This window comes from Adiantum capillus-veneris, chromosome 20 (genome assembly GCF_014529385.1).
Source record: "Adiantum capillus-veneris isolate H3 chromosome 20, ASM1452938v2, whole genome shotgun sequence".
NCBI lineage: Eukaryota > Viridiplantae > Streptophyta > Polypodiopsida > Polypodiales > Pteridaceae > Adiantum > Adiantum capillus-veneris.
In genome coordinates, this window is record NC_140950.1 from 57,492,369 (window position 1) to 57,514,784 (window position 22,416).

The window sequence follows — 22,416 nt, forward strand, 5'->3', positions numbered from 1 at the left end:
TGAAAATGCTGATGGTGTTCCTTCCAATTTGAAGAGATTTCCATGCTTTTGCCCTTTGGCAAGTACTTTTTAGTGATTCTTTGGATCTCTAATAAGGCATTGTTGGCCTTCAAACTCCACTTTGAGGCCCTTCTCTGTCATAGCTCCAACTGAAAGTAGGTTTTTGGTAAGGAATGGTACCAAGAGAACATTTCCAAGAGTCTTCTTCATTCCTGTGTCCAATTGAATGGGTATATCTCCTTTACCTGCAATACTATTAGGAGTACTATCTGCTGTATATATGATGCCATTATGAGTATCATCTAGACTAGAGTAATACTCAGCATGTGAGGTCATGTGGGAGCTTGCCCCACTATCAATCCACCATGGGTCTTCATGAGTGTGAGCTGCCATCTCCTCCAAGGACATCAATGATGTATCTTCATGAAAGCAATCTGAACTTTCTTCTTCTTTGTCTCCATCCATATAGTTGGCTGATTTTCCTTTCCAATCAGCTTGGTTGCTTCTGTAATCCCTTGCAATATGCCCATACTTTGAACATTTATAACATTGCATAGAGTAGTAGGTGCTCCTACCTCTTCCTCTTGCTCTACCTCTAGATGAATGACCTCTTCTACCATGATAGGATGAGTTACCTTCATGAGAATACTGATCATGAGTGTTGTTGGGTTGATTCCTTCCTCTTCCTCTTTGAGTGTTTGTCCTTCCTCTTCCTCTTGCTGAAAAGAGTGCTTTGTCATTGTTGGTGGTACTACTTGTATTCTTTCCTCCTTCATGTATGATCTTCATGGATGATTGCCTTTGATCCTCATCTCTAAGGATTTGTTCCATCTCATCAAGTGATGGCTTCTCCCTCAAGATAATAAGCCCTTGGACAAGACCTTCATATCCTTCTCTCAATCCATGGATGATGATTGTAGACAACTCATTGTGTGTCATCTTGTCTCCAACAACTACTAGTTGTTGATGTAGATCTTTGAGCCTCTTGATGAAGCTTGTAGCATCCTCTCCATGATTCCTTTTGGTGCTAGTAAGTTTAGCTCTCAATGCTACTTGCCTTGAGGTGCTCTTTGACTCATAGATGTTCTTCATTGTGTCCCAAGCCTTCTTGGGAGTCTTCACATCCATTAGGTGGCTAAGGATGTCATCTTTGACACTTAACTTCAGCATGTGGACTGCAAACATGGCCTTCTCGTCCCATTTTTCTAGCTCCTCTTCATCATGTTATTCTTCACTTGGTCTCTCCATGGAAACCAACTGCCAACAATCTTGGAAGAAGAGTAGGGAGTCCATCTTCACCTTCCAAGTTGCATAATTGTTTCCATTGATCTTTTCAGTTCCCTTTAAATATATATTATGTAGGCTTGGTGCCATCTTCAACTCCTCACAAATAGTGTGATGAAGGGGGATTTTTGCACTCACTCAAACTCACTCTATCTTGGCACTACAACCTGCTCTGATACCATGTGAAAAATAGGGGAGTGAAGGGATGGATCTTTGTGCTAAGATATGTGTGAGAGTGACAAGTGTTTAACTGAAATATATGAGAGAGACAATGATATACTGAAAGGAATATATTTATTGATGATGAAGCTTCCTTGAGATACAATATTGGTACTTGCAAACTACCAATGCAGGTACTGCAGACTACCAATACAGGTACTATGACACAGTCTTAATAGTACTAATAATAGAGAGTAAATAGTACCAAACAGATAGTTATGGTACTCTGGAAGTACCTAGACAGGTACTCGAAAAGTACCAATGGTACACAATATAGGTACTTCTGTGAGACTGAATGGTTGATCCCCAAACCCAAGCTAGAGGTTAAAGTCCCAAGTACAATGAGTGTGTTTTCCCAGATAACAACACTCTATACAAGATGATCTAAGCCTCACAAGGTCTCTTAGCTCTCTCTCTCTGTGTTCTCTGTCTTTCTCTCTGTTGTTTGTCTCTCTACTGAACTCGTGTACTGGTACATCTTTATATATCTGTATCTCTCAATGCTGAGCATAAGTCGTGGATACCTTTGGTAGGTAGATGCACCATTATGTGGGGAACATATCTCCTTCATAGTCCAAGAAGAGATCATGGCTGTATCTCCAAATAGGTAGCTCCCAAGTTGGCAGTTACCCTTTGTGTGCAGTCTGCAACTCTGCAGACAGCCAACTTGGCACCTTCACCAAATATGGTAGAAGCTGAATTAGGATAAACCCTCTGATAGGATTATAGTCCACATGGAGTAGAATAATTTCTCTTTGTATTTCTCCACGAGATCACAGCTGTAGGTGGCTAATTTCATCCCTACAAATCTGCCTGCTGCACCTCCTGAATCTGCTCCTACCTTTTAGGTACTTTTCCACTTAACTGCTTGGTGGTTGTTGTAGATGCTTCAATGTGGATAGCTGATGATGCAAGGGTTATTGAACATCCAAAATGATGTCAAGTCATCATCCTAAACTACCATGCCATCATGCTACCATAGCATCATGCTTAAGCCTTTGTTCCCACCTTATTCAAGTAGATGTGTTGGACTTGTAACTTTAACAGGTACCTCGTTGAGTTGCAAGGGTGGTAAGGTACTCTCCCAGGATCGAACTTGAAGTGGTTCATTAGGTGATTCTTGAAGATTGGGAGGTGTGGATTTCTTTGTAGCTTTATGGAGGTCCACTATTGTAGCTGGAGGCTCTGGAGAATCTTTTACCTCTATGGATGCATTACATGAGGAGCTAGAAGATTCATGGGACTCCCCCCTTCCTGAGCTAGGTGGAACAAATTGTTCTTTCTTTGGTACCCAAACTAGCTCTGGAGTGGGTGTGTAACATTATGTGATTTTTTTCTTTCCACGATCATCAATTTGTTTTGGAGCTATAAGATTGGGTGCACATGGGTCAAGTGACTAGTAAGAACACAATCTACGTTTTCGCACCCAGATTTGATCATTTCCTTGATAGTAGCCTTGGGCTTCCAATAGTCATTTAGGAATCCATCACCATGTTTTCTTACATTTCTTGGAGTGAGTGGTACGTTTCTTACAAGGCTTCTATTTTTTAGTACTAGCCATGGTCGCTAAAGAAGCTTTAGGGACCCACTTGTATGTTTTCTTTGTTATATTAGGATGAGTCTTGTCAGAAGCTATATGCATTGCTTCTAGCATATTTAAGGGTACGGGCATTTCATCCCCCTCAGGTGTTACCCAGGTCGTCCCCCTGTTTCCCCAAGTGTCTATGGTTGCTGCTAGGTGGACCCAATCCACATTGTCCGACTCAGTCATCCCAGGTAGTACATCCATATAAGGAGAATATTCCCCAACATTAGTGTCCGCTTTACATGTGTAACAATACTGCAATGGGGCTGAGTGAACTGTTGTGTCAGATCTATGATCAATTACAAACGTGGTTCCTAGAGGATGTGCTCGACCCGTCACAAGATCCACTCGAATGACAGAATCTTGGAACTGTAGGTAGACATGGTTTTTAGACCAGTCATGCACCATTTTTGCTTCCCTCATGAAAGGACGTCCTAAGATCATCTTCGATGCCATAGTGTGTTTGGAGAAATCCATAACAATGAAGGTAACTCTTATTTTATGTCCAAAGACCTTGATCTTGAGGTCTTCTAGCATCCCAATAGGTTTATCAATAGACCCATTGGCCATCTTCACTACTATGGTTGTGGTTGCAAGGTGAGGTTTTCCATAGCTTGTTGCCAACAATTTTTAGTCACAATGCTAACCCCAACGCCACCATCAAGGATTCCCTTCACAGTTAATCCCTTAGTAGTGATTGGTATGGTCGCATTGGATTCATCACCCTCAAAGTATTGTCCCAACTTGTTAACAGGTATTTCTATAACAAGGTTCTCATCTAGGTTGGGTTGTGGATCTAGGTGTTCCTCCTCTATTGGCATCTCCCCAGCTCCATCCATCTGTGCAAATTGTTGTAGCCCAAACTTTAGTTCTCCATTGAGGAAGGCTCGAAGAGCTGAGACTAGCTAAGGATCTTTATATAGTTTGGACATTATGGTGGTTCTAACTTCTGAAGACATAAAACCCATCAATTTGGCAATATTTAATGGCATCTTTTGGGCCTCAGTCCCTTGATGTGGGAAAGATGGGATCTCCATTTCTTTGATAGGATCAGGTAGTCCCTCTGTAAACATTCTTTCCATCAAGAAGTGAGTACTCCCACTTTCCCATGACTTTAAGTCACTTTCTTCTTGGATGACACTAGGTATGGCTAAGGGTCTATGGTCTTGGTGAGGTTGTTTTTGCGTAGGGAATACGGTGTCTCTAATTTGGATGTGCCTAGGTGCTGGTTCTAGATCCCTTTGGGTATCTTCTACCACACTCCTTAATTGCTTGACTCGCTCAATCTCCTCTGTAGGGTTTGGGTAAGTTCCTATCTTCTTTTTGGATCCTGGCCATTGTGGCTCATGAAGATCTTCCTTGTTGGTTTCTATGTTAGTGGTCGTTTTGGTCTCCATGGTTTCACCTGAATCAGAATCTTCTTCAGCGTCGTTCATATACACGAGGTTGTCACCAGTCCCTATGTTGGTCTTTGAATTGGGGTCGGACTTCGCTGCTTTTTGCGATCTCTTTCTTTGTGTTTTCTTCTTTTTCTGAGATTGGGCAATTGATGCGGTGTCTCTTTCCTCAAGAATATAATTTTGTTTTTGGAGCATCGATCGTGTGAGTACGTTTATTGGTACCACATGTGTACTTTGTGATGGCTCCTCGGTAACTTCAATCAAGTTTAATGGCGTGATCTTCGGTGCATTTGGATTATTTGGACATTGGGCAATCAAATGATCTATGCCACATCGATTACACATGAGTATCGGCATTGTAGACGTGCTCGCTTGATTGGTTTGCATTAGTGTGGCGTTCTTTTGTAGCCTAATAGGACACTCGGCTACATGATGTGGAACTCCACACTCATAGCATTGAAGAGGTGGTCTCTTAGCAGTGTAATTGATATTTTGGCCTCTTGCAGCAAGAGCAGCTACTTGATAGACATGTTTGACTTGTCCCCAGTATTCCTCCATGTAGTATTGTGGACTTTCTTCAAGCACATCCATCCCATAGTCAATATTAGGATCTATATCTTCCTCACAGCCTTCCAAACAAGCAATAGATGACTCACAACCCACTTGATTCATAGAAGTGATTCTCGGATGTGGTGGTTGCGGTCCTAGCACTGGAGGTGGTAAGGGTGTTTATTGACCAACATTTTGGGCCCTAGGGACCATGTGTTGTGCTGTTTGTTCAAGAGGTGGGACCGGCATCAATGCAGGCACTTGAGGTGTGTCTGTCCATGCTAAGGTTGGTCTATTGTCCATCGCGCGCTTAAATACTATGCAATCCTTAGCTTGATGACCATACCTTCCACATGCATTGCACTTCCCATTGAATTTTACTCTAAAAGTAGGGCATTCACTGGTACTATGCGGTCCATAGCATACTGAGCACCATTGCTGCTCCCTTCTTGGATACATATGATTGTTTTGCGGAGCTCGATTGTCTCTAAGACTCTCTTGAATAGCCTTGGTGATATCTGCTAAAGTCATCTCAGATATCTTTGGCTCCTTAGCAATAGGCTTTAGGGTCATTGGATGATTCCTTGATGCTTACGAGCTAATAGATTTAGTCTCAAAAGACACTCTTTCTCCTTGAATCGTTAAATTATCCTCCAATTGGATCGCATTGGTGGTGACTGCTTCCCAAGTGGTGATACCTCTAATGACTAGGCCATTGTAGATATCCTCATGTCGTAATCCCCTAATGAATCTATCAAGCAATTGGTTATTGTTGAAGCACTCATTTGGATTAAAATGAGAATTCAAATGCTTTATAAATTCTCTCACCGACTCTCCTTCCTCTCGTTGGGCTTTTTGGAGTTGAGACGCTACACCCCAAAGCACTCCCTCTCGTATGTATTCTTTTAAGAACAGTCTCCTAAGAGTAGGGTAAATCGTTTTTTCTTCCACCCTTAAGGTTCTATACCAATCCTCTGCCTTCCCACTTAAGGTTAGGCTTAAAGCATTACTCTTATGCAGGTCATTGTGTTCTCCTAGAGAATCTCATATTTGTTCAAACACTTCGATATGCTTTCTCACATCCCGTCTCCACTAAATTTTTGTGTGAGCTTGGCTATTTGTACTGCCTTACTTCTAGGCTCTCTATAAGGCGCGTAACGCATATTCTCAGCATTAGATAGACCGATAGCTTGAGTAAATGTTGCCAAGTCACCTAAATGAGTAGGCACTGTGGGTGGAGGTGCTGTAGAGACTACATGTGGAGTAGGTATTGGCATTGGTCTTCGCGCATAGGAAGCCCTTGGGTTCCACGTTGGGTACGATGTTGTGCCATGTGGTGGTCCATAGTTCATATGGGTGGCCCTAGGCATAGCAGACGTCAGATGTGACATGCTAATGCTAGCCGGTATAGTCCCATGGAAATAAGAACTTGTGTATTGTGGTTGTGGAGCATAGGTAGTTGAAACAATGGGAGGGTAGGGACTACATGAGTATGAGGACCCATAGGTGCATACGATTGGTACACACTTGTAGGTATTGTTGCAGGCATTGAGCTACCATGTAGCGGTGCTTTACTAACAAATGAGATCCATGGCATGTTCCTTGGCATACCCATCATTGGGGTAGGCATGGTAGCCATGGTGTCATCAAGGGAAAGATGAGCTAGACTTGGAAAGGTGAAGCTATCACCTTTCCAAGGGAAAGATGAGCTAGACTTGGAAAGGTGAAGCTATCACTTGTGGGCTCAGATTGCACTGAGACCTTTGGAGAAACAACATATGGGGGATCCATCGGACTTACTGAGGGAGTCTCCATTTGCGATAAGGTCGGTTGTTTAGCCTTTCCTGTATCCAAGAATCTCATGAGACCCGTTGAAGGCATGTTGATACCCTTGTTCTGTCTCTCTAACTCGATAACCCTATGGATGACATCACAAACTCTTTGTTGTTGATCCTCCACACTAGTAGCGCCCATTGTGGATTGTAGGGCATCTAACCAACCCACGTGATAGGTGTGACCTATGTATAGGTCGGTCAAAGTTTTCGTTTGTAGTTCGTACTCCTAGTTCTCATTTAAGAACACTCCATCCAGGATTGAGGTGCTAGGGGTGTCCTTTGAGCTAGATGCAATGTTGCTTTCTAGGGGTTGTCCCTTAGCGGTTGCTAAGTCAGGATCACTCGATTGCTCTCTTAGTAAAGATATTGACATAGGGCCTTTCGCTTTTAACTCTCTTCATTGATTGGCCTTACGTAAGCTCTCGACTTTTTTTTCCCTCGCTGCAAGGATATATCGCTCAACCTCTTGCACTTCGGCAAGGCTTCTACCATCGGGTAATATGACCTCGGAGGGAAATAACTCTGAAGAGTCAGGAGGTGCAGTGAATGAAGTATTCACGTGCACATTCTCTAACGGTATAGGGCCTACGTTGGTCACGAAGAATTTACTTCCCCACCCCCCTCATTTACATCATTAGATCCATGTTCGGAGCGAGTGGCTCTACTAAAGGTTTCCTTTAGACGGCTAAGCACGCTCGTCCCGGACCGTGGACCCATGGCATGCATGTTGGCTTGAGCTATCGGGATTAGGCATTGGGAAACCCTCCATGACGTCGTAGTCAGAGGAAGATTCCCTAGCCACTATGTTCGGGTCTTGGTTAGTACTACCTTGGGTCCCCCCCGAGAGCCTGGAACCTAAAGTAGGTGGATATTGAGAAATTGCGTAAGTCGAAATTCTCTCTAGCTGCTCCATCTCTAGCACACGACCCTACAAGCATCACTAACATACTCTATTAACTCTCACAGATCTACTTCCTACTTACTGTACACAGAAAACTAACAACCTTAGTACACACAGAATAAACACAGTACCTTTGAAAACTCCATTCACAAAGAAAACTAACAACCTTAGTACACAGAGAATAAACACACTACCTTTGAAAACTCCATTAACAAAAAACACACACATTATAACACCAAATCCCTCTTCTCAACACACACACCCTCCTTCCTTACCTTTCCTACAATAGAAATTGCACCACAAAAGAAGCACAGAGTGCCATTCAAGCTTAGTGTATGGCAATCCCCGGAAACGGCGCCAAAAATGTGCGCGTATGTCGGACGTGTCAATGCAAGGAACTTGCCGATACACCGTGTGCGAGCCACAAATGGCTCCAAGCACACAACAAGCCTAAACTAGTAAGCTCAAAGAAGGCGATGGTGTGTCACCACTCACTGCTCTACGCTTGCTTCGTGGAGGATTCCTCGCCGCGAAGAAGAAGGAGCCACCGCCGTGCCATCGTCACAATGCTCGATTGCGTACACACACTCTCTCTCTCTCACGCATACACACACACACAAGGAGATGAAGAAGAAGAAGATGGAGATGGAGAAAGATAACTCTTCTATTGCACAAATAAGAGAATGAGTGAATTTTAGGTTTAGTTGACTTTTATATGAGCTCGTCCCATTCACACTTGGGTGCCCATGCTTAGCCAACTAATCCCTTGAATGTTCCAGTTAGAGTGCGCCTCTCATCGGCGATCACTCTTACCCTTTTCCTAATGGACCGACAAGCCCGGTACCTGACTCTACCAAATAAATAATACAATGTCCGCCATAGTTTACAACGTCCATCGTAGGTGATAGGGTGTCCGTGAGCCGTGAGGGTTAACACCATTGACCATTACCTTCTTACTTGGGAGATAACGAAGATGAATTCATAGTGTGTAAGACCACTCAAGTAAAAAGAGCGGAACAAACCCTAGAAGTAGACATCATTCATTCAATCATGTCTACACCCATCCAATACACTCTTACCTTGAAAGAACTGTTAAAACTCAGACCATACTTATGGAATGATCTACAGAAAAACCTAGAGAAGGTGGGGATAACGGGGTTAATCTAAGAAAATTTGGGAAAATTGAAAAACTAAATGGACAACAAAGAGATTGAATCTGTTCCAATGAACAAAGTGGAGAATATTACAAAGGGGAAGAAGGAAAGACCACCCTTCTAGTGAAATATAATGACATCAAAACCATGGCAATATTGGATAGTGGAGCGGGCATAGCCATAGCCATGAAAGCAGTATGGGAATCCTGGGGACAACCAGCCATTAGACAAACTCAAATGAAATTGCAATTGGTTGACGGACACATTGAGAGACCATTAGGGCTACTTGAAAAGGTGATAGTCAATTTCTGTGGAATTGAATATCAACACACTTTTGCCATAGTGGACTTTGGAAAAAAACTCAACTATGAAATTATATTGGAAAGACCTTTCATGCGACAGGTACAACTTATCCAAGATTGGGAAAACAATTATCTGTACTTGAAGCAAGTGGGATCTATAACAAGAGTAAATATAAAAGATCACACTTATAGAGATGTCTTGAAAACACCCATACAAGAGTTTGATTCAATCTCTTCAGCTGAAACTAAGCTTCGATCCTGGTTAGACAAAGACACTTCTATTTGGATGTGTGGAGCTTTAGAAAATGGAGGTTTAAAACAAGAAGAATGTATCCTAGAAAGGGATTTCACAGACGAAGCCTATGTACCTGAATCCTTTCCAGAGCATTTGTTTGAGCCATTCGCGTGGACTCAAATTTTAGCGACCATGGATGTATGTGTGAATACGTCTTTGCCTACTCAATTTTGCAATGAGGATGTCTATGACATAATTCCCATCCAAATGATTTCAATCCTCAACATTGAAGATAAAAATGAGGAACCCAAGGACATGATGAAAGCTCAACAAGTCTTTTCAAACCTCTACTACGATGCAATTGATGATTTAGATGAACACTCAGCTACCTCGAAAGATTTGGGGTTAGAAAAAGAACATGTGAGAGCTAATCTACTCTTGAAAGGAGGGGAGGAAAAGTTTTTTGACTTTCCAAACCAGAAATCAAGAAGATAAAAATGGTATAGACAAGAAAGAGACGCCAGACATGTGAAAACACGACCTATGCCATCAGTCTCCAGTAGAACACAATTCCTGATGTAGATAGATATCTGCAAATGATTGTATCAAGGACAAAATCACTGACAAATATCCTTCAAACAAAAATTTAGAAATGTCTCAATCATAGAAAAAAACAAGGAAGGACACTCAAGCAAACCCACAGGAAAAGAAACCACTCATGACTTGAGTCGAGCGGAAAAAGAAATATCAAGAGTTGAAAAAAGCTCTAAAGGAGATATAAACGACCAAAATGGAAACCACATAAGAGGATGGTAAGGATGTAATGAGTGTTCCATCCCATTACAAAAAGTAAAATCTCCAAGATTGAAAAATCATAGTCGAACAACCTTTTAGGGAACTACGAAAACAGAGCGAGTCCTACGAAGGGCTTGAAAACGCTAAAAAGATAGACCTGGCTGAACCAGGAGAAGAGCCGAGACTTGCTTACATTGCGAATGACCTAACAGAAGAACAAGAAGGGCTCTTGTTGAGCTTGTTAAAGGAATACCGAGATATCTTTGCTTGGTCTTACAAGGATCTCAAGGGTGTTGATCCAGAAATTTGTCAACATACCATACCCATGAGAGATGATACAAAACCAAGTAGACAAAGGCCATACACGTATAATGAAACATTTTCTAGGAAGATAAAAGAAGAGATTAAAAAACTAAAGGAAGCTGAATTCATTTACGAAATTGAACACACAGATTGGGTGTCTCCAATTGTGGTAGTACCCAAGAAGAATGGAAAATTACGAGTGTGTATTAACCTCAAAAAGGTGAATGCAACTACCATTAGTAGGGACAACTTTTTTATGGAATCGACATCTTATTATTTATTGCAGCTGTGACAGGTGGGAAAGGCTTGACCGAGCTAGGCTATATTCATGTTATATTTGGTTGTTTTTTTTGCAAACATTTTCTCTGCCAGATATCTCAACTGTTGAATTATTTTATTTTATTTTTTCCTTTTAAGTAGATAGTATCGTTGATTACTGCAAAATCTCTCCTCACACTACAATATTGCAATTTTGAGTTCTTATTTTCTAGAACTCTGACACTCTCGCCTGGCACATGGGCTGAGTATTCTAACAAAGCATCAAAACTTCTCTTTTTAGTTACCTAGAAGGGTGCAGGGATGATGTTGTCATATGCTCTACTTATGAGGCCGTATATTTCACTCCTCCACTCATTCTTAACAATTTTTTAAATAAATTGAACCGTTTACTTTCTGATTTCACGTATGTATTGCGACACAAATGATGTGATAGAAAATGGTGTTTACAAGAACATGATTTTAAGTAGTACGAGAGTTACATTGCTCAACACATGAGTTAAAATACTACAAGAACCTCACACTTGCCACACCCACAAATACGTACATATTTTGATGAAAAATATCCTTCAAGTATGTACATCACATACATCATTCATCTTTTCATATTTCGTTTCTCTCCATTGTGTTCTAAGCTGAATACTCAAACACTGTTAAGGTCATGGCTTTTGATTGTATTGAAAGAAATTTTTATTGAGATGATTTCTCAATAAGCTATGCAACTACTCATGTGAGCTAAGGTGTTCTGGATAGTGACCAACAATTTGCAAGTACCTTGCTATACTCCAAAATGGTGTCACACACACAGTAAATACTTTCCCTTTTATGTCTTGCCTAGTCCATTGGTCACCAACACGCAGATTCGCCGATTTAGGCAGTGTGTAGATACTCATCTTGGTGCAGATTCACCGATTTAGGTAGCACATTGAACATTACACATTCATGAATTTTAAACAATACCAAATGCAGATTCGCCGATTTAGGCATCATTAGTGCAGATTCACCGATTTAGGCAACACGTCGGGTGTAGATTCGCCGATTTAGGCAACACCGATCACAAAATACAGTGACTGGCCACCACTGTAACTGGTATGGTTTTTTTACCCGGGTATAGAAAATGAAAGATATTTTGGATTATATTGTGGACTTGGAATTAGATTTGGAATTGGTATATAATGATTTTCTGTCACGACAATATTTATGGAAGTGAACTTGAGATTGCTGCGAATTGATTTATACAATGATGAGTGTGACCAATGATATCCTGATTCATCAGGGTATGACATATACTGCTTATAATTCTAGTGGTATGGGACACTAGAATAGGTAGTATGTGGATGATGGCAGTCATAACCAATGTGTCTAATTTTTCTTTCACTATTTAATACCGATTTCTGATCATTATTTTTGACAAGTATTGTTTGAGGACAATTTTTTTCCAACGGAGAGGTATGTTATGGAATTGACATTTTATTATTTATTGCAGCTATGACAAGTGGAAAAGGCTTGACCGAGCTAGGCCTATGCATACGAAAATATATTTCATGTATTATTCAAGTGCTCTTTATGAGCTTCGGTCCTTTATGACCGGCCGGCCAGTTTGTACTCACAATTGACCATTTAAGAAATCTATAAAACAAATACGTGCAAGAGGAAAATGGTCACTCTTGCATGGGGGGAGATTGCACACAGTGTCTGTGTTATTCTCCTCTCCTCTCCCTTCTCTCTCGTCGTGCCGGCGTAGCACTCCACTCTAGGAGGTGCATCTATACGTGCTATCTCGCTCTCTTCCGCTCTCTATCTCTCTCGATTTGCATACGTCGTGGTTATGTGCTATGCAAGTCGGCAGGTACGTAGATTTAGTCGTTTATGTCTTGCTAAGTGCTATTTTTGAGTATTTTGTAGGGTAGCCGCACATCTGGCTGTAGAAAACTTTCCTCTTCCAATCACTGAGCATGTTTTAGAACAAGTTGCAGGAAAAGAAGCTTACAACTTCTTAGATGGCTTTTTGGGATACAATCCACTTTTGGTTGACCCAAAAGATCAGCATAAAACTGCTTTTGCAACAGAATGGGGTATTTTTGCCTATCGGGTTATTCCGTTTGGGTTAACTAATGCTCCAGCCACATTTCAAAAGTTGATGAGCCATGCTTTTAAAGAATATTTTAGGAAATTCTTAGAAGTATATATGATGATCTATGCGTACATTCATCAATCCGAGCTGATCATTTTGAACATCTCAAAAAGGTATTCAAAAAATGTAGACTTTATACGATTTGCTTAAATCCTGAAAATTGCACATTCATGGGTAGACAAGGAAAAATTCTTGGACATATAGTGTCTAAAAATGGCATAGCTATTGATATTGAAAAAATTCATGTCATTTGTGATTTTCCTAGACCAACAAAAGTCAAGGGGGTACAAGTCTTCATGGGGCATTGTGGATATTACCAACGATTCATCTACATGTACACGATAATTGCAAAACCCATGTATATCTTGATTACACACTTTGAGTGGACCGAGGCATGTGAAGAATCCTTCATGAAGATTAAGTAAGCTCTCACCTCAGCTCCAATATTGAAAGCACTAGATTGGAATAAGATATTCCACGTACATGTAGATGCTTCAATTTTGCTATCGGCTGTATACTAGCTCAACCAGGAGATGGGAAAATTGACTTTCCTATTTCTTATGCTAGACGACAGTTGAACATGGTGGAAAACAATTACACCACCACCAAAAGGGAAGGATTAAGAATGATCTATGCTATTAAAAAGTATAGACATTACCTATTAGCCAACAAGTTTGTGTTCTTTGTAGACCACCAAGACTTGTTGTACTTGGTCAACAAGCCATGCATCACAGGAAGAATAGTGAGATGGTTCATCATTCTTTTGAAATTTGATTTCACTGTGGTTGTAGAAAAGGGTACTACACATCAACGAACTGTTCATTTGTCAAGGATTATTTCAGGAGAATCACCTAAAGGGGTAGACAATGATCTACCAGATTCCTATTTGTTCTCCATGGAAATGATACCTTGATGGTCAGAAAACATTGTGTCATTGATGACAATAGCTCAAGTGGATTCACAAATACCACTTCCTATTACGATCAGATTAATTGAGAAATCGGGTACGTATCAATTACTAGCTAGTAGGCTATACAAATGAAATCGAGATGAAATATTGCTCTTATGCATTAATCCTGAAGAAAAACGACAATACCTGAGTCAAGCACATGTTACTATAGTAGGACTTCACTTTGCGAAAGACCAAACTATGCAACGAATCTTGAGACTTGGAGTATTTTGGCCGACTATGAGGAGTGATGTTCGATCTTTTGTAAAGGATTGTCCTCAATGTCAAAAACAAACACCCATACCTCATGTAACCCTATTTCAAATGTCACCTGTTCCTAAGTGGAGTAACTATCTGTTTACTTACTTATTGAACGGAACATTTCCTGAGGATATGAGTAAACGCCGTCAAAGAATAATTGAAACTGAAGCAAGAGACTATGCTCTTATTGGGAATCAATTGTATCGGAGAGGTAGAGATCAACATTTGCGTATTTGTGAAAATGAAGACGAGTATATTCCAATTATAGAACAAGCACATGCTAGATTAGTTGGAGGTCACTTTTCTAGTGAGACCACCGCAAGAGCAATCTTGATGATAGGCATATGGTGGCCAACCCTTTTTGCAGATGCCGAAGAATATGTTTGAAGGTGTGATGTGTTAGGAATTGGATCGTGCTAGCTATGGTGGATGAAATAGAAACATAGCGTCAATGCGTGAGTGTGTGTGTAAGCAAGGTTATTACTCAAGTGAATTCGGTTGCAAGATAGAATTAGCTTGGACTCATAAACACAATCTTGAGTATTGACTTAGCTTAGCACAAGCTCACCATGGACAAGCATGTAGTGTAAAATGAAGTTGTTGTTTATTCATTCATGAAATGAGCTTTAAGTAGCTCTACAGCCTTGCTCCACAGCATGTGGGATGAATAAACTCTCTTCTCCTTGACTCACACCTTAGGACAAAGCTCACACTTTACAATCCTCCCCTTGAGGTTTGGACTATGACAAGATACTGAAGATGCATGATTCACATAGGCTAACAAAATCCACATAGGATGGTGATATCCACAAAGGAAAATAAAGTCCACAAAGGATGGTGATATCCACATAGGATGGTAAAATCCACACAAGAAAAATCCACAAAGGATGGTGATGTCCACACAGGATGATAAAATCCACACAGGAAAAAGTCCTCGCCTACAAGTAGAGAGTGTGCATCTTAAAAATGGGTCTTCATAAAAGACAATGTTGCTCTCGTCTTCACCCTTTTTGTCTTCTACTATGTGAGCTGATCCTCTGTCAGGTCTCTTTTCTTCGTTGCTTCTACTGTTTCTTTCAACTGCTTCATGGTCTGACTTCGTATCCTCCCCTCAAATGAGTGATTCTGTCCCCCTTTTTGTTGTGCAATCAGGATTTATTCCATGCGTCATAATGACATGCAAAAATATGCAAAAATATCCTATGAAAAGGTTTATGCAAAAATTAATGCTCTCTTCCATCTTGGTCATACTCCGAGAGCCCAAGCATGCGGTGTTTCTCATACACTTTGTCACAAAGTATTCACACATGGAGGGTTTTAGCAATTTGGAGAGTCTCCAATGCCAATGTCTATCCCATTACAAAAGCACATAATGTCATCCATGTAGAAAAATATAATTACATACATTGCAAGAAATTTGTTGTGCTTGGCTGCAAGGTCAACGTGTACTTTGGAATTTCCCTTCAATGTGAAGCTCCTCTTCACCGTCGCGTCGGTGAAGCCCCTCTTCACAAGGAGGTAATGTCCTTTGCTTTACATGGTGAAGCTCATTGGATTTGCTTCCGATGCTTGAAGGAGTTTTTCCCTTTTGTAGGAATGCTTTAGTTGCTATGGCTTCTTTGTAGGTGAAAACAACCTGTGAACATGGGCCTTTTTTGACTTCTGTGGGATGTGCGGCTTAATTGGAACTCGAGACCTGTGGGAAGGTAAGCAAGGCCAAGAATGTGTGGTTTGAGCAGCAGGTAGGACCGCGGGACAATGGGCTTGGCTGGAGCTCTTGAGGCTCGGGAGCAGCACAGGAAGTGGGGCTTACAGGGTCGGACAGCTGGCAGCCAGGGCGTCCTTTGGGCAGTCGGTCAACCGGGGAGGAAGGCGCATCCGGGTAGCACCAGGGCAGAGCGCCGGGTAGGCGGCATAAGTTGGCGTTTGTGAGCCTCGCACCCGCTTGGTAGGAACACTCCCCAACGGATCCGACCTTCTCCAAAAAATCGAAGTTGATTTTTTTGGGTCCGCCTAGCTCCCCACCCACAATAGGCAAGGAATTGACCCCGCAACCTCAAGCCAAGAATAGGCTATCTAAATTGGGCTAGCCAACAAGCCCAGGTTCTTGGTTGTGAAGAGCCTTCAAAAAGCAAAGTCTTAAGCTTGAGCTAGCAAGCTCCACACACACACACACACACCTAATAATAGGCAATATTGAAGATAGGTTTAATGGAGTTCTCGGGCTTGAATTTCAGAACTTGAAGGTTCTATGGAAATCTTGAAGTGAGCACTTTGAAATGAGCTCAATATTGTTAGGTGATTGCAAAAGTGGAGAGATTAATTGAAGGTGCAAACCAGGACAAAAATGACTAGAGTATGAAAAAATTGGATACTAATCTTCTCCCTAATCAAGCCTATCTAGCCATGGAGGGTAGTGGCCTCTTGGGTGTGCCAAGGACATGCCCACACATAACTAGATTAGTGCTTAATTAGTGAGATGCAACTAGTTATGAAAATGTCAATGGGCCGTAACAATGAAATGCTAATCAATCTAATGGAGATGCTAATGATTAACACATACTAATGCATAATGACAATCCTAGCTAGCACACAATGGCTCTGGTACCATATGTTAGGAATTGGATCGTGCTAGCTATGGTGAATGAAAGAGAAACATCACGTCAATGCGTGAGTTTGTGTATAAGCAAGGTTATCACTCAAGGGAATTAGGTTCCAAGATAGAATAAGCTTGGACGCATAAACACAATCTTGAGTATTGACTTAGCTTAGCACAAGCTCACCATGGACAAGCATGTAGTGCAAAATAAAATTGTTGTTTATTCATTCATGAAATGAGCTTTAAGTAGCTCTACAGCCTTGCTCCACAGCATGTGGGATAAATCCACTCTCTTCTCCTTGACTCATATCTTAGGACAAAGCTCGCACTTTACATGATTCTTGTCAACGAGCAAAAATGCCAACACGTGTAGATAGCATGCCCTTATGACCAGTGATGGGGGCTAGAGCTTTTGCAAAATGGGGTATAGATTTTGCTGGGCTAATATAGCCACCTGCTTATAGAACCCACGCTCAATATATCATTGTAGCTACAACGTATTTGACCAAGTGGGCCGAGGCTAAAGCAACTCAGAAAAATGATGCTAGAACCACTGCTGCATTCTTATATGAGTATGTATTCAGTAGATATGGACTACCAATAGAAATTGTCAGTGATCGGGGAACTCATTTCCTCAATGAGGTAATCGAGTATTTGCTTAATGAGTTTATGGTCATCCATAACAAATCAGCTCCCTATCACCCACAAGCAAACGGGCAAGCTGAGCATACGAACAAAATTCTTAGCTCAATGCTGACTAAAGTGGTTAGTTCAGGAAGGACAGACTGGGAAATGAATCTCCATGCTACTTTATGGGCTTATCGAGTTTCATTCAAAACAACTTTAAATGCTACACCCTTTAACCTTGTTTATGGTCTTGATGCCATACTGCCAATATAATTATTATTGCCGACATTAAGGGTAGCACAGAATCTTGAGTGGATTGGACATGAATTGTCAGAAAGACTTGAAGATTTGGAAAAGCTAGATGAGCAAAGGCTAACTGCTATAGCTTACATCTATGCACAAAAGCAGAAACAAAAACAGTTTTTTGATTCCTACTTAATCACAAAAATCTTCAAGAAAGGGAACTTAGTTTTAGTCTATTCCCTTAAGCAACACATACACGAGTTTAAGAAAAAGGGAAACGGATAGTTTATCATTGAAGATGTATCTCCAAGTGGAGCAGTAAAATTGTCCACCCTAGATGGTGAACCAATGGCTAATTGGATTAGTGGATGTCGCTTAAAGAAATACAATTTGCTGCTAACCAATGAATTGCTAGAGAGAATGCATGCAGCCAAGCAAAGGAAGATTAAACGACAGCAGGATATTGATGAAGCCCAAGAGAAAGCTCGGCTTCGAGTACTTAAACGGAAAGTTGCTCTCAAGAATCAATAGATATCGATTCCCATCAACACTTTGGAACTAGATGATCGACAATGGGAATTACCTAAAGACGCAGTTTCAACAGATGATGACTGTTTGACGGAATGGACCTACACATCAAAGTACAACTCAACAATCGTAGCACCAATGCTTTGGTTGACACAGGAGCTAGAGTAAATGCAGTTAGTTATTCCACGTACAAGAAGGCAACAAGTCAAGCATTGACAACAGGAATAGCGACAATCAAAGGATGCAACAAGAACCCAACCCCAACATTGGGAGTAGTCAACTTGAACGTGATAGTACATGGATGTTCATATCCTCATCAGTTTGTATGCTTACCAGATGAACACATGAATGAGACAATGATTCTTGGAATTCCCTAGATGCGAACATACAAAGCAGTACGAGATTGGGATACAAATCAGCTCAAGCTATCACCTAAAGGCGGGCAACTCATTGTTCCAATTGCACCAAGCAAGGAGGAATAGAAAGGAAGCAATTAGCAGACCAAGCCACAAAGTAATCAATCTTCTCCATCCCTTCGACAAGCAAATACTACAATTAGCATACAATTTGGGTACCAAAAGCACAGCTTAAGGATAAGCCAATTCAGATCTGGATGCCTAAGACTTCACCAATAAAACAAAAGAAGGTTCCAAGGGTAAAAACATAGAGACGAGCATCTCCGAGCAAGGAACCTAACAGGAAATGGGCTTGGAAGAAAAAGGAGCACTTATCTTCTCCACAAACCGTAAAACCAATCAAGCAATGGCGAGTTATAAGTCTCAAGAGACTCCACCACACCATATAACACCAAGCAGACCAAACTATCAATGGCGAGAAAAAGCTCGACAACAGTCAAAAGTTCTACCAACAGCTCAAGCAATCAGCGTGTTGAAGCATCCTAATGGTACAATCAAACAGAGAGGACACAAGCTACAAGATTTTCTCTTTGGAAGACATCAGCAACAAATCTCGACATCAGAAACCCTTGAGTTAATTACTCAAGACCCAGCTCTTGCACGACATAGTGGTTTGAATTGCATTGATCTTCAAAGCATGGTAGAGCCAACCACGGCTATGCATATACACAATTGTTCAACCCATGCACACAATCATCCCGGAGTACGCCATCTTGGAGGGGTGGATGGGTACTAAGTACTCAGTAATTAAGGGCAATGTTTGAAGAGGAAGGAAAAAGTTCGATGTTAACTTGTGATGTTTTTGCAAAATTAACTAATAATGCCCTTATAATTCATCATCAAAGAAAAATTCACTGATAATATCTTCCCGATCAGTGTAAATAGTGTACATACTATCAGAAAATCATCAAAAAATAGTCCTTTTTTGATATTTTTCATCATTTTTATTGATAATGAGACTTGAAATTAGAAAAATCCAACAAATAACAATAAAGATGTTTTTTTCAATGGATTTTTTAAATTATTGGATTTTCACTTTACTTTTTTAAAGCATTTTGCTATTTTCTTTGATTTTCTAAATAAATAGGTCAAAAAATAATAATAAATAGCAAGGAAGCTCGATGGAAAAACGGAAGACACAATGGTGATTAGAAAGACAAGGCAGACAAGCATAAAAATTCAATGAAATCAAAAGATGGAATTGGGAAGCTTAAATTAAGCGGCCAGACCTACTTTTACAAAATTCTTGCAGAATGAGCTACAGGAATCCGATCAAGGAAATTTTTGAGTCTAACATAGATTTCACGGCCTAGTAGGACTAACGAGGGAATACGGGAAAAATTGGTTTGAGAAGTCTGGGTATAGATATCCAAGGTAGGTTAAAACCACCTCATTTCCACTTGCGGCCTTTGTAGAGAGAGCTTTCGACCTCTTTCGCGCGTCTTTTCCAGACTCTACAATTGCCCGTTTTCATCTCCGTCTCACACGAGACATGAGGGGTAATTTCTTTACTCATCAATGATCCATTTTGTATGGCCGGTAGCTAGTCTAAACCCCTAGAAAAAACCCTATAAACCGAGCAGTGCACAAAGACCTACGACCAAAAATTGACCATAGCGGCCTGTCAGCTCGACCAAATCAAATGGGATTTGAAGTGCAACATGCCCTAACATAATAGAACCTTTCTATATTATCAGTTGACCATTTGGCAGGGGTCGAGAGGGTCCCCAGTAGAAAAGCTATGTTTTTGGCAAATGCCAGAATTCCGATCTGACTCCACAAACAGCTTGCCTACGAGGTCCATATACAATGCATATGATTGGTTTAGTAAAATCAATCAAGCAAAGCACTCAAAAATTAAAAAATGGATTGAAGACTACAAAGTGTCAAATTCGACATACGGGGTCAAACTGACTCCAAATGAGCCATAATTGGATGAGCTGCTTCATGACTATGTTGCGGACAAGTCCAAAGCCTCAAAGTCGACTGACCAACTCAACATGCCGTGTAGTCATAGAAAACGATGATTTCAGATTCGACAAAGCACAAAGTGATTCCGGCATGACGAAACTTGACCAAATTCAATTTAGGACTTGTTTTAGGTGTATAGAATGTGTTTAGGTCAAAATTTGTAAGCTTTGCAAAAAATTTATCATTCTTGTAAATTATCACGATTATTTACTTTTACACCATTTTTTCTTGGACATTGTGACATCACCTCACCTATCATGTGTACACACCTATTACATGCTAAAAATCAAGTATGAGCCAAAATGAGCACCTATAACTTGAAAAATTGCCAGAAAACACAAAGAAGTCTTTGCAAGCCAATTTTTGGGTTATGGACAACATTTTTTGATCCAAATCACCTCATATCCCATACACAGGGTCTATACAATGCTTAAAACCAAATAGTACCAAAAAAGGTTGATTTTTTAAAAAGTTAATTATCGCGATTATTGACTTTCTAGCCAAAATGAGGAAACTTGGATATTTTGCCATCATACATCCAAAGTACATGATGTGTTAAGCCCACTGGCCAAGGTTGAACCAATTTGGAGCTTAAAATCTCAAAATTCCTTTATATCTACTATTTCAGAGACCTAAAGGCAAACTTTTGGTACCATTTTCACCCTATGCATCCAAATGAGCCCATAGTTCACTCAGAGTATGTATTTGGTATATACTTCAAGCCTATGAAGCCATGTTTGTAAAAAATTGAAAGAAATACTCAGTTGTAAATAATCGTGATTATTTACTTTGGCTGTAAAAATTTGTTTTGACTTTACAGTTTTGTTCCTTGTATGTTTGATGCATCTATGCTTGTTCAAAAATTGACTTGAAGCAAATTGGACCAAAATTGTCATCATTTCAGACTAAAGGACATTTTAGAGAAATTTTCGACAAATCTGCTAACTTTGACACTCTATTCACTGAAAAGGAGCCGTAGAAGCAGCAAAGAGGGCCAAGAAAGAGCTCAACTAGAAGGAAAAGTTACTGGAATTGTCCGCATATGAATTGGATCCAGATTCAGTCAAAGCCGCCAAGGTAGCTTATCTCTCCAAAGAACAGCTAGAAGAGCATCACACCACAGTATTCACCGAACAGATTCAAGAGTGAGGAGAGACATCAGGTCGAGTTGCAACTCCTACCTAAAGAAGCATATGATGTTGTCGCAAAGCTTGAGACCAAAGAAGGTAACCGCATGCTAGGAGTTAGAGACTTTTATGAACAGGAACCATGCGGTGTGGATTTCCAAAAAAAGCTTACGAGATTTTGTCCACTATTAAAGAAGATGGAACTGCCCAAATTTTTGACGCAGGGAAATAAAGTTGAACTGGTGATAACTAAATAAATAGTGGCAGAAGCACTCGGACTGCCCACAAAAGGAATGACCATGAGAGCAAGGGATAGGAAAATGGCAAGTACCTTCACCAAGGAAACCACCGTAGCCACTTTTGCAGATTTAATTCACAAGCAAGTGGAAGAGCTAGCCAGGTTATACCACCATCATTTCCACTTCTTGGCAAAAAGGCCACCAAGGTACACCACGCCAAATCCTGAGGTTTCCACGACTTTTACACAAGTCCTGAAGTCAACAACCAGGCAACCGGTGGACCATGCACAATACGCCTTGACCACTTTGAAGGGCACAAAGAAAGAAGGGAAGATTACTTACCTGGGTGCACCAGAAGTCTTGACAAGGATTGCGCACCATTCCATCGTCATGGCCGGCAACCTACCACCTGCCCCAGACCAAAACACATGGATATTGGCAGCTCAACTATCATTTTAAGCTACAAGGTCAGCCAAACGATCCT

The 22,416-nt window shown here is 40.8% G+C and overlaps 1 protein-coding gene across 1 annotated transcript; it reads right to left on the minus strand.

Annotated features, from left to right (window-relative positions):
- Nucleotides 1-69: 69 nt before the first annotated feature.
- On the minus strand, nt 70-939 carry LOC147432563 (uncharacterized). The gene has a single exon (XM_086491956.1). It carries the CDS (start codon nt 937-939, stop codon nt 70-72), a length of 870 nt encoding a protein of 289 aa, XP_086348082.1.
- Nucleotides 940-22,416: the final 21,477 nt, after the last annotated feature.